This window comes from Trachemys scripta, chromosome 6, assembly GCF_013100865.1.
Source record: "Trachemys scripta elegans isolate TJP31775 chromosome 6, CAS_Tse_1.0, whole genome shotgun sequence".
Classification (NCBI taxonomy): Eukaryota; Metazoa; Chordata; order Testudines; family Emydidae; genus Trachemys; species Trachemys scripta.
The window spans coordinates 87173485-87185987 of NC_048303.1; the positions used below are offsets into that span (position 1 = coordinate 87173485).

A 12503-nucleotide genomic window follows, 5' to 3' on the forward strand; every position below is an offset into this window, starting at 1 on the left:
CTCCAACTTCAGGCTCTGGTAAGTGTCAGTCCTTCAAAACCCACATCTGGGTTTTCCTCTGGTTACAAGTTTATAACTGTCTCAGAACTAAGACTCGGCAGGTCATCTTGTTCCTATACAGCTCAGGCCATTAGCCTCCAGGACCAGATAGTCAGAAGACAATCACCCTCTCTTCGGGGTGTAGCTTAAAAAAGCTGGGTTTTGCATCACCGGAAGTGAGTAATTTGCATTAAAGTTTCTCTAGGTAATTCAGTTCACCCTTATTGGCCCAGAAAATCCATTTTTGTCTGGCATAATCTCAGTATAGTCCTTTGAACTCCCAGGTCTTACATCATATCCCCCCAAGAGGTTACCTGCAATCCTCGCCCACAATAATATGTAAGCTTTGCATTTAATACAGTAACATTTTTTTGAGGATATTGCCTTATCTGTCACTCTTCCCCATACTTAAAAGGTCTTGGTGGAGCTGTTACTGCAAAAGAGGGAACCATCACAAGAAGGGTGCAGAGAGGTATTAGAATAAAAAGATGAGCAATAGCAGGTGTTGAGGGGGTGGTGGGTTCACTACAAAAAACAACCAGTGATGAAGATTAACTCTGTACATGTTTCATTTATATAACGAGTTTTTCCTTTTCTTAGATGCAGAACCCGGACACACTGTCGGCAATGTCAAACCCTAGAGCAATGCAAGCTTTACTACAAATTCAACAGGGCTTGCAGACACTAGCAACAGAAGCACCAGGGCTTATACCAGGGTAAGAGTTGGCCCAACAAACTTGTACATTTCTTTACTTATTTATTTTAAATCTATTTGGTTTATTTGTCAGCTTTTTGACTTGCTTCTTTAAATTTAGAAGCTTGTCTAGTTGCACAAGTTGTTCCACACAAACACCATCTTCAGTTTACTAAAATCTTCATTTTCGGCATCTCCTACTTTTTTTCCATTAAAAAACGTTAAAATGCTAATGTTTATAACTAGGGCCCTACCAAATTCACGGCCATGAAAAACACATCACGGACCATGAAATCTGGTCTTTTGTGTGCTTTTACCCTATACTATACAGATTGAACTGGGGAGACCAGTGTTTCTCAAGTTGGGGGTTCTGACCCAAAAGGGAGTTGCAAGGTTATTTTAGGGAGGGCTGCGATATTGCCACCCTTACTTCTGCGCTGCCTTCAGAGCTGGGTGGCTGGAGAGTGGTGGTTGCTGACTGAGGGCCCAGCTCTGCATGCAGCAGTGCAGAAGTAAGGGTGGCAATACCATAGTGTGCCATCATTACTTCTATGCTGCCGCTGCTGACAGCTCTGCCTTCAGAGCTGGGCTCCTGGCCAGCAGCTGCTGCTCTCCAGCTCTGAAGGCAGCACCGCCACCAGTAGCAGTGCAGGCGTAAGGATAGCAGTACCACAACCCCTCCCCCACAATAACCTTGTGACACCTCCCTTCCCCCCCCCCCAACTCCTTTTTGGGTCAGGACCCCTACAATTACAACATAGTGGAATTTCAAAGTTAAATAGCTGAAATTATGAAATTTACAATTTTTAAAATCCTATGACCATGAAATTGACCAAACTGGACCATGAACTTGGTAGGGCCCTATTTATAATGGATCTTACTGTGTTCGGATGCTTTATTTACATTAAATACACATTCTCCATTCCCACTGATATCCACAGAATTCCAGTGAGACAGTTGGTGGGGGGAGGAGTAACAGTATATGATGATCAACTTTAATACAAAAATAAATGTTAACATTGCTGTTCCTCATCTCTGCAGATTTAATCCTGGTGTAGGGGGATTAGGAAGCACTGGAGGTCCTACAGGCACAACTGTACCTAGCTCCATCCCCAGTGAAAATACAAGTCCAGCCTCAGGAGTTGCTGAACCTGGTCACCAACAGTTTGTTCAGCAAATGTTGCAGGCACTTGCTGGTGCAAATGCTCAGGTAAGGTAGCAGATGGCTAAATCCTAGAACTTTAATATGTAGCTAATATTTGATTTATCAATGTAGGCTGAAAGGGGCAGTTAGGAGAAAGTACTTGGAAAAACACATGCTTAATACTGCTGGCTCATGGATGGATGAGTGGACCAGGCTAGAAAACTGTTACTTTCCCAGATGTGAAAATAAATGCTGGAAAAATTAAAATTTTAATACTTTTGTCCTGGGGACCATTAGCCCTTGAGTTGTTCACGTGCACAGAGAAATGCACAGATTCAGTGTTAATGTTAAGCCTTTCACTTATGCCTCTGCCCAGTCAGGTTTTGGTTTTGTTTTTTTTAAGCTATTTCAATTCTGTGTAGGTGTCATTTGTATTGTACTGGTCTGAAAGACTGAGATGGTGGTAGAAGTTTCTCACAATTTGCAAAATGTCCTTAGTAGTACAAAGAGCAAACTTAGACTGACAAAAGCTATAAAATTCTTAATTTGGGTACTGCTTTTATTGCAAACTTGAAATGAACTAGATTTCAAAAAGCAAGTTGTTGTTGTTTCAGGTACTGCAATAGCTCCTAAGATTTCTGCTCATTCTTGTTTGTACAGTAACATTTTATCTTAAATATTTGTCAGCCTAATTGCTATATCGGGGACCTATACAGACAGAGGACACTCACTATAGATAACATTCTGCAAAATGCACACAAACTAGAAATCAGAGCAAAATGTTTTTGCTTAATCTGTTAAACTGAAAGTTCCAAGTAACAAATAGTAAATAGATTAAAAATGTTGGATAAGAGAATTTTGTGTCCATTTAATGTTCCCTTACTACTTAGGTAATGTAGGGAGTTCAGAACAGCCATACCATCTGTGCTGTAATACTTGAACATGGGCTTAATAGCTCGAATCAAGATAGAATAGCAGCCTTAACGATGAACGAAACAAGGTGGTTTTTTTTTTGGTATTTTTATGGGCTGGTCACTGTGTTCACTCTTTAAAACCAAATATTTGAAAAACAGTTTTTCCTTTGTTGCTTATCTGCCATAACTGGAGTTAAAGAACTCTTGGAATGACAACTTCCGAAAACAGCAAGAAGTGTAGTTTCTTTGGCCTTGTTGGTTTAAAATATCCATGTTAAACATATTGTTACTTACAACTAAAATGGTTTCAAAGAATCCTTCTATCAGAAGTTTGTAAGGGCTCAATCCTGTGCCATCTTAGTCAGTAGGAGTTCTGCACTAATACCGTGGGAGCAGGATCAGACCATAAAAGCACAGCTGTTCAGTTTCCCATTTGGAAGTTCTAGCTGTTATAAAACTTTTGCAAACTTCAAATACTTCTTTACCTTTTTAAAAGCGTTTAGAAATTATAAAGGTGATATGCCAATAACAGGAATAACTTTACTATGCCTCATCACATTCAGTAACCAACAATGAGTTTATTAAAAATCTCTGAAGAATAGCATCATTGGATTTAACTCTTCATTTCACTTACAAGAACAATCTATTAATGACACTTTGAAGGAACTATTTTAAGGAAATGATTCTCAGATTATCTTGCTTTGCTCCCTTACATCACATCGAACATGCAGCACTTCCTGTAGTCAGTTAAAAAACAATCAACTTTTGGTACAGGTGTTCTTAAACCAGTCAGCAGACTATCCTCTGAGAATGATGCTATTCAGTTGCAGTTGTTCAAGCACTTCAATTTTGTTCTCTAGTTTTGGAGATTTAAAGGAAACTTTAGTTGCAGAAATACACCAAGACAAAGTATGGAATAGAATCAAATGTATTTTAAATCATCTAGTACAATTTCTTCACAGTATTTGTATTAAGCCTGAGTCTACAGCTTGAAATAAATTGTCCTCTTTTTAGCAGTTACAAAATCCAGAAGTCAGATTTCAGCAACAACTGGAGCAGCTCAGTGCAATGGGATTTTTGAACCGTGAAGCAAATTTACAAGCTCTAATAGCAACAGGAGGAGATATCAATGCAGCTATTGAAAGGCTACTGGGCTCCCAACCATCATAGCAACATTTCTTTAACTTGAAAAATGTAATTTATTTTTGATAACAGCTCTTAAATCTTTAAAATACTTGCTTTATTTCATTCTGACTCTTGGGATTGTCTTGTTATAACTAAACCCAGTCTGATGCATTTTAAGGTGGAGTGCAGTAGTTTTCTTTGAACAGTGGGAATCAATGCTTTTTCATTCACAGTTGTTGCATGCATCAAACACTTCTTTGTTCAGCATTTATTGTGATTTTGTTGAAACAAGTATCATCTTTCACAGTTGAATGAACAGGTTTTGTCAGACCTACAATTGTCCAATTTATTTACTACTTAAACTTTAGCTTTGGGTAGTAATTTATGTAGATTACAAATTATTAAAAAGGAAACAAATTAAATGAAGCTATAATTTGTGGATACCAATACTGCTTTTTGTGACTTCAGCATGTATTTTTTGCTAGCAAAATGCTGTAAGATTTATACCATTTGATTTATCTGTCATTTTTGCTTTTATTTGTATAAAATATACACACAATATAAATGTTGGAAAAAGCTCACATCTAGGAATTTGCACATTGCAATAGAATGAATCTATGTAACCAAAAAAATCCAGAACAAATAAAATTGACACATTTCTAGCGCAGAAACTTTGAGGATCTTTGGTAAACATCAGCAGAAGCGTTTAGGCAAATTCATTTAAAATATGCTAGAATTATTGATCTAATTATCTCTAAGTCTACATCTAACTGTACAGAAAGCTGCATTGTAACATTGTCTCAGTATTCACATGGATTGACTGTAAATTATCTTAATCTTTTGGCAGATTGAAGGAGCACTACTGTATGCTCCAACACTGCTTCTAAGGCTTTTTGGCTTCTCTCATTGAGATTCTAACATGCATTATGATTTGTAATTGGAAGAATTACTTTCACTGGCAGTGTCATGTGATATTCTAATTACTTTTAACCACCATGTAAAAATACTGTATATCTTTTGAGTTTTTATTGGTAGTTATTTCTCTTGTGCACAGGTAATAAATGAATTAAAAATTCTTTGAGCAATTTGTCAAGTGTTTTTGCACAATTGCTGATTCTTAAACTTTCAGAAAAGTGAAACATCTTGATGTTTGGCTTTTAAGGGAGACTTTTGGCACACCATACACATTTTTATCTTTTGACCGGGATTAATAAACAATGTTTGGATTATAAAGGCGAGAGGGAAAGTAAAAATATGAGGACTAACCTTACAGTAGGTAAAATGTAACACTGGATGAGATAAAGCATACTCGACTGTTTATATCCTGTTTAGCAAACTGGCTCTGGTTTGGATGATACATCCCTTCTGGGGCCTGTTATGTCAAGTTTACATGTTAGTAGTTGAAGATTATTCACTTGTACTATTTATACTTTAATCTCAGCATTATATTTTATCAAATCATGTAAACAATCACTTCCTTTGGTGTTGAGTATAAATGTGATTTACTTTAAAAGGTGATGGGAAACAGGTTAAACTTATCCTTCCATACGTAGTGCATAGATTCAAACAAAGTTCACCAAGTTAGACGAACCAAAAGAATTTTGAAATATGAACAACAAAATGAGATCAGGTACTCTGTATTTAAATCACTTACATTGGTTATAAAACTGAAATCTAATGTCTGTTAGCGCAAATCTCAAGAGAATGTGATGCTCTGACTTACACCTTTCCTGGATGGTAAACATTTTAGCTGAACTTATTAGTGACAAAGTAAATTGCTCAATTACAGTTGATGCACAGTGCTGGGAAAAGCTCAAGAAAACCTCTTTGCTCACAACATCTGCTCAATGTGCAGTGAGAATAAAAAAAAACGAACAGTGTTAGGAACCATTAGGAAAGGGTGGATAATAAAACAATTATTATAAATGCCACTATATAAATGCATGGTACACCTACACCTTGAATACTGCGTGCAGTTCTAGTTTTCCTATCTCAAAGATGCATTAGAATTGGAAAAGCAACAAAAATTATTATGCAACAACTTCCATATGAGGAGAGATTAACAAGACTGAGACTGTTCATCTTAGACGATGGACAACTAAGGGGTTTTCTTCCCATTCCCAAAGATTCAGATTAAGGTATCTTCAATTTAAATCTTTTACTCAATCTGTGGAAAAGGCATCTCTTCAGGTGCAATTCAGAGGGAGTTAGTGACGATATAGCAAGTTGCCTATATATAACCACCCCACTTTGTCTGTTACTCTTAGCCAAGAGTTTCAAGTGACTAGTGATTCTGGACTTTCATTCCTTGATTTCAGTGGTCTTAAAAAAAAAAAAAAAAAAAAAAAAAAAAAAGTAGGTAGTTCAGAGGACTTGAACTGAGAACTGTTAAAATATCTGTTCTATTTTAATAAAATTTTAATTAAAAAAAATCAAATTAAAAAGTAGGAGAGAGGAAAATGAACTCTGTTCCAAAGCCTCAAATTCACTGAAAGAAGTATAAAGCATTAAGTTCAAATTGTATGAGCTCTCCTTGGAGGTCACATAATGTGCTTCTTGAGTAAAGTTGTTTCTTGTTTTGCATAATTACAGTTAACCTAATTCTGCCTTCATTTAAATTCTGCCTTCATTCCTATAAAAGGAATAATGTTTACAAGGAACTGAGTTTTTGATTTAGTTGGGGATTGGTCCTGCTTTGAGCAGGGGGTTGGACTAGATGACCTCCTGAGGTCCCTTCCAACCCTGACATTCTATGAGTCTATGAAATATATAGGTTTTAAGTTATGGCTGGATCATGATTTCTTTATAACCTACCAAGGGGACTCTTGCTTCTGCTTCAAATTCTCTTGGGATGGTGTCCCTCGCCTCTGTTTGCCTGACACTGGGGATGGATCACTTGATGATTATCTGTTCTGTTCATTCCTTCTGGGGCAGCTGGCATTGGCCACTGTCAGAAGACAGGATACTTGGCTAGATGGACCTTTGGTCTGACCCAGTATGGCCATTCTTATGTTTAAAATGATGAGGTTGAAGCTGGCAGGCTCAAGGATATACCTTGAAAGCTGGGCCAAGTTTGATATTTGAGGCATAAATGAAAATGTATATCAAAAACTCAAGTCCTAGTAGTCTCCTGCTCACAAACAGTGCTCTAAACACTTGATCATTTTGTACATGTGTTGGAGGGAGCCTCGTTTTGTAAGCAAACATACCAACTTCAAATGTGTTTAGAGTAGGCACAGTGAATAATGCACAAAGCCTCACAGTCATGGGGGACTGAACCTGTCCCATGCCATTTGTAAACTGAACCTATTGCTTCAAAGTTGCTAGTTCAAATTCAATCCATGTCAGTGGTGTCTGAAAGTTATTTGCTATTGGCTGGCTGCTGACTTCGTATGTAAAGTGATCTGGCGATCTCAATTCAGTTTCTAGTGAACAGGTTCCCACACAATAAAACTACCCCCACGCTTGGCTGTTTTGGAGAAGCCAAGCACTGAAAATCATGGAGACTGGCCTGATTCCTTCCCCTTGGAGATGCTCCCTGCAAGTCAAGGCTGCTTTATAATGAGGCAGTTGTGAAGCATTTTTCTGTAAATTTCAATCAATGGAAATATTTTCCTTTGGTTGGCACATGTATATACAATGAAATCAAAATTTACCAACATTTTTGAATAAAAATCAAATCCTTCAAACCCTACATATAACATGGGTTCATTTTAAAAACAAAAACAACAAAACTCTTGAGTGCGACCAAACCAACGATTGAATTTGTGCAGACTAATCACAGAGATGGATCTATATTTAAATATCCTGGCTAATTCAGGCCCTGATCCAACAAGCAAATATACATGTAGTCCTATGAACTCAATAGAATTAGTTGTGTAAAGTAATGCAAATGTTCCAGGAGTGGCACTATAAGCTTTGACTTCTAAACTGAGGGAAGTATAAAGAGTAACTAAACATTAATAGATTAAAGTAAATTCTTACATCTTTCAGTTTTAACAGTGTACGGTGTTGTCTAATATTGGTAACTCGGTTTCAAATAAAAATCTTTTAATCTCATAGCATTCCTTTAATAGAGGCAAGGGCGCTTTTGCGTAATGTATATATTGCTTAGCATAGGTTTTCTCAAATTATACAGCCAGACTGCACTGATAGGCCTGAGATTCTTATCTTCTTTTAAAATGAAAAATTTCTTGTCAGGTTCCCTGCATGCATCTTGGTGGGATCTCACACATGCTGGAGGGCTGCGGAGACTCCTTATAGCCCCTGTGATATAGTCTGTAGCAGGGTGCAATTGGGATCTGAGTTCCGTTGCTTGTATAAGGGGGCATGATAGTAAAAAGTTTGAGAAACGCTGACTTAGAACATCAACATCATGTTTAAGGCTGGATCTGTCTTGGTGAAATCATGTTTTGAAAGAAATGTTTTCTGTTCGTATTATTTATAAACACAAATATGGATGAGTCGCTAATGAAAAAGTCCATTATGCGCTGCTATTCCATAAGAGAGAAGGCTAGCTGTAGTCGCCCATCACGTTTTCCAGACACAGCTAGTTAATGGTGAGTAAGGGGACCAGTCTTTGTGTAGTTAAAAAGAGGTAACCTAGCAGGGAACCCATGAACTAAGTGCACTCCTCTTTGCTTTTGCAGATATAAACCCCATTCCCTGCTCAGGTAATTTCCTCCATTATTAGCAGGGGCAGTAGCACCTGAAAACTAGCTTCTCTGCCTTCAGATAATAGCCTGAAGATGATGGGGGGGGACACAGATTGTCTTTCCTAGGAATCCTTTAGAGGAAAAAGAGTGGACCTGATCTCCTGAAATAAATGGAAAGCTGGTGGGTAGGAGGAATTTAGGGGGAAAGCACTCAAAGGAAAATGCCTTGGCACTGAGCTCCCTCCCCCTCTTCCTTCAGAGAGTGACAGCTTGCTGCTTGTCTCACCATTCCTGTTGCTGCTCATTGCTATACTGGTGGGAGGGTAGCCTGCTGTCCGCTCTCCAGACCTGTCGGTCACCTTGTCTGCAGCAATGGGACAGACTCCTCCCTGCTCCTCCTGTTATGATAGACAGATGCTGCTGGCTCCCATTCCTGCTGCTGATGCTACAAACGACCTAAGCATGTTTTTAAAGATCTGGCCAAGACCGATCCTTTACTGTGAACCTCACTTCTCTGAAAAGTGAGGCTGATGGACACAGCAACCCTACAAGGTAATGTAACTAGTTTGAGGTCTTGGTACAAACTGGGAATTGCTGGCCATTGTGGGGGTTGGTATAATTGAGCCAATGAGGTATCTTGTTCTTCTTTAAGTATGTAGCTGGGAATTTACATGACCTTCAGCTTGGAACAAATAGGACATCGGAGAGCTACAGTAGCAGAATCTGCACTTGTCAGTTACAACGGTTATTGCAGAATTATTTACATAGCTGGGTTTGATGTTTTTCCTCTTGGTAGCTGTTTGAACTGGAAACAGAAGTCTGGTTTGCTTTAATCTGAAGTAATATGACACAGATAAATCAGGGGGGGAGGGATTATACCTACTCCCCTCAGGCAAGTGAGAAACCTGTTTATTGCTTACAGAAACTAAATCCTAACAATCGAAGAAGGCTAATTTTAAATTGGGGGTGGGGGGTGTTACTCACACACTCTCGGGCACCTATCTTTACCCAGTTCCTAGGGCTCTGGGGGAAAGGCACCTACCCATACCCAGTTTCTAGGGCTCAGGGAGTAATCTTCTGCAGGTTTGCTGGGTCTTTTACTAGTGAAAGAGCCTGACACAGTAATATCCTTAACCTCTATTTATTAACAGTCACCAAAACAGAATGCACATGCTAAGCATACAATGCTCACCACTCCCAATAAGGCAGATGAACTTTTCCTGGTGACCAGTCAGGATCAGGTCATCTGGGACTCCAGCTTCTGCCCGGTGTGATTGGCTGGGTGTTGAGGTCTGGCAGCTCTGATCTTGGGGCTGTGTCCTGCAGTTGGTTCCAAGGAACTTCCTTTTGGACCCCAGTTTATATAGTGAAACTTGAGTCCTGCTTAGCTGTACCTTAACCAATCATTTTGCTAAAATTGTAATAAACAATTCTCTAACCAGTCCTAACATATTGTAAAACAATTCTTTACCCAATCATACCCCACCACCTTAGTTGATTTAAATCTTACAAAATTGTTTCTGTCTGTTGCATAACTAATCAAAGAACCAGACAGAGACGATACAGATAAACAAGAGAGAGGTAGGGACCATAAAGGCAAAACAATAAAGAAGTAGAGATTTCACACCCAAACTGTTGATAAGTGATTCCTTGCCAGACAGAATGCCATCAAATAAAGTTTTCTTTAACCATCTTAAGAGATTCCTTGCTTATTTGGTGATGGTGGATTTTATTAGGAGGCACACCTTCGTACCAGCCCAATATTACATCGCTTTGATAGGTTGATGTGAGTTTCTGCTTCCTGGTTAATGGCTGCTGCTCTCCTAATATGGCTGCAGAAAAAAGGCCTCAGACCATACAAGGGAGTTGAGCTGGATTGTAATTAAAAAGAAAAATTTGTTTTAATAATAAAGAGAGCTGTTCAGACCTTCAAATATGGGTGCCTAAATATAGTTTTAAATAAAAGAGGACTGATTTTCAAAGGTGCTGAGCACCAAAGACTTCAGTGGAATTTGTGGGTGCTTAGCACTTCTGGAAATCAGGCCACTTATATATAGGTGCCTATGTAGATGCTTAGGTACTTTAGGTACTCATTTAAAAATCTTAGCCCTTCCCACCCAAAAACTATATTGGCTGAGGGACAATTTTGACTCTTGGTCATATATGACCTGAGGTGATGTAACTGTTTTCCAAGCAGTATGTTAGATACATGTCCTGAATTGTGTGTTTGAGGGTTTTTTGTTTTGTTTTTTGGGCCCACACTTGATAAAATCCAAGCACAACTTCAACACTGTGCAGTAGGTAGAGCTGCACTGGGTACATGTATTGGGAGAACTGTGACTTTATTAAATGTAGATCTGACCTAGTGGATTCACCACAAGAGGGTGCCATTTACCTGAATTTAATATTGGCATGAACCAGACTCTAGGTCTGAACAATACCTGAAACTGTGTGTGTTGGGAATGTTGCATTTGGCCATTTCAATGTGATGCACTGAACCATAATCTTATAAATTGGGGCCCACTTCTAATTTGTTTCTCTTATAACACATAAGAAGGATATGCATAAAGTAATCTGAAATCAATTGGCTATTAGTCCAGGACTCTTTCACACTGAAGCAAACAGTTTGGATACAGATTTTGGATTAAATAGGTTTATGGGCATTTTATACAAGACACTAGTACAGAAAGAAATGGATCAATCTTTTGCAGTTTGATTTTTGGCTGTGTCACTTGTAGGGAAAATACCTATCAGATAGTTATCAGTTTTTGATTTGTCTGGTATAGTGGAGTTTCTTTATCACAGCTGTTCCCAAAGCTCATTCATAGCATTGTGCCAAGGAGGGAGTGTTGGTATTTCTTTGGGGTACCACAAGAGCAAGTCTAACTTCTACTAGAAAAAGCTATAAACACATTTTTAACTGATAACCCAGCTAATGATTCAATTAATTTCCCCAAAGATGTCTTTGAACACCACCATCCTTGCCTGAAAAGGAGTGAGCTAGTCGGATTAATCAAGGTCATAAGTTGGGATGAGAGTACTGATGGGGATAATATATACATAGCAATATATCAGAAAGGTTCTTCACAATATTACTTCTCTTGAAGAGCATCTCTCATAGAAAATGTATCCTACAATGACTTACAAAGGTTAAAACAAAGAGGTAGATACCAGGGAGGAGGGCTAGTTTCAGGTAATATGGGCAGTCCAGACCAATATTCACTGAGCTATGGTTAAAGGGTATTCTAAACATGTTTTGATACATATATAAACACCAATAAATAAATAAATAAATAAACATGCTTTCATATTCTGTGAATTATGTACGCAACTTTTTATGCAAAAATTTCTAAGTACAGAATTAACACGTGAAAGTGGACTCTATATTTAATTTTTTTTATCTTATTGTTGTAATGAGGATTTTTGTTGTTGTTTAATAGACAGGCCAGAATATACTGGATTGAGAGTAGTGATTGTATGTAGCTGTCCTAAGCCCTTATCCTGCAAACACATATGTATGAGCATATCTTGACACAGGAGGAGTCCATTGTCTCTGCTAAAACTATTCAAGGCCGTAGTTGTATAGTCTTAACTTTAATAAGGACTTTAACACCTACAAAGCATTGTAAATTGAAGAGAAAGTAAACAAGTTTTTAAGAACAGTTACATCTGAATTTAAGTACTCTAATAGGGAGCGCGGCCTTTGGTGTGTACATTTTTAAATGACTGTAACAAAGAACCTTAATTCACTGGCTCAGTTTGGGAGGGACACTGAAAATAATATGCTGAATTGCTTGTATGTATCTGTGAAATCCAAAGACTGTGTGTCTGTGGGGAGCAATGTGCAAGCCACCTACTTGAAGTGGGATTCTCCCTTATTAGTAGAGTGACCAGATGTCCCAATTTTATAGGGACAGTCCCGATTTGGGGGG

The 12503-nt window shown here is 38.3% G+C and overlaps 1 protein-coding gene across 2 annotated transcripts in view; it reads left to right on the forward strand.

Annotated features, from left to right (window-relative positions):
- Positions 1-4992, forward strand: part of UBQLN1 (ubiquilin 1) — a 36124-nt gene extending 31132 nt beyond the window's left edge. The window contains exons 9-11 of one of the 2 annotated variants that reach the window (XM_034773740.1): positions 640-755; positions 1775-1943; positions 3806-4992. In XM_034773740.1, coding sequence (XP_034629631.1) covers positions 640-755; positions 1775-1943; positions 3806-3961 — 441 coding nt within the window. In that variant the 3' untranslated portion in view covers positions 3962-4992. The remainder of the gene's footprint in view (positions 1-639; positions 756-1774; positions 1944-3805) is intronic. The other variant, XM_034773742.1, reaches the window with a different exon arrangement.
- The last annotated feature ends 7511 nt before the right edge of the window (positions 4993-12503 follow it).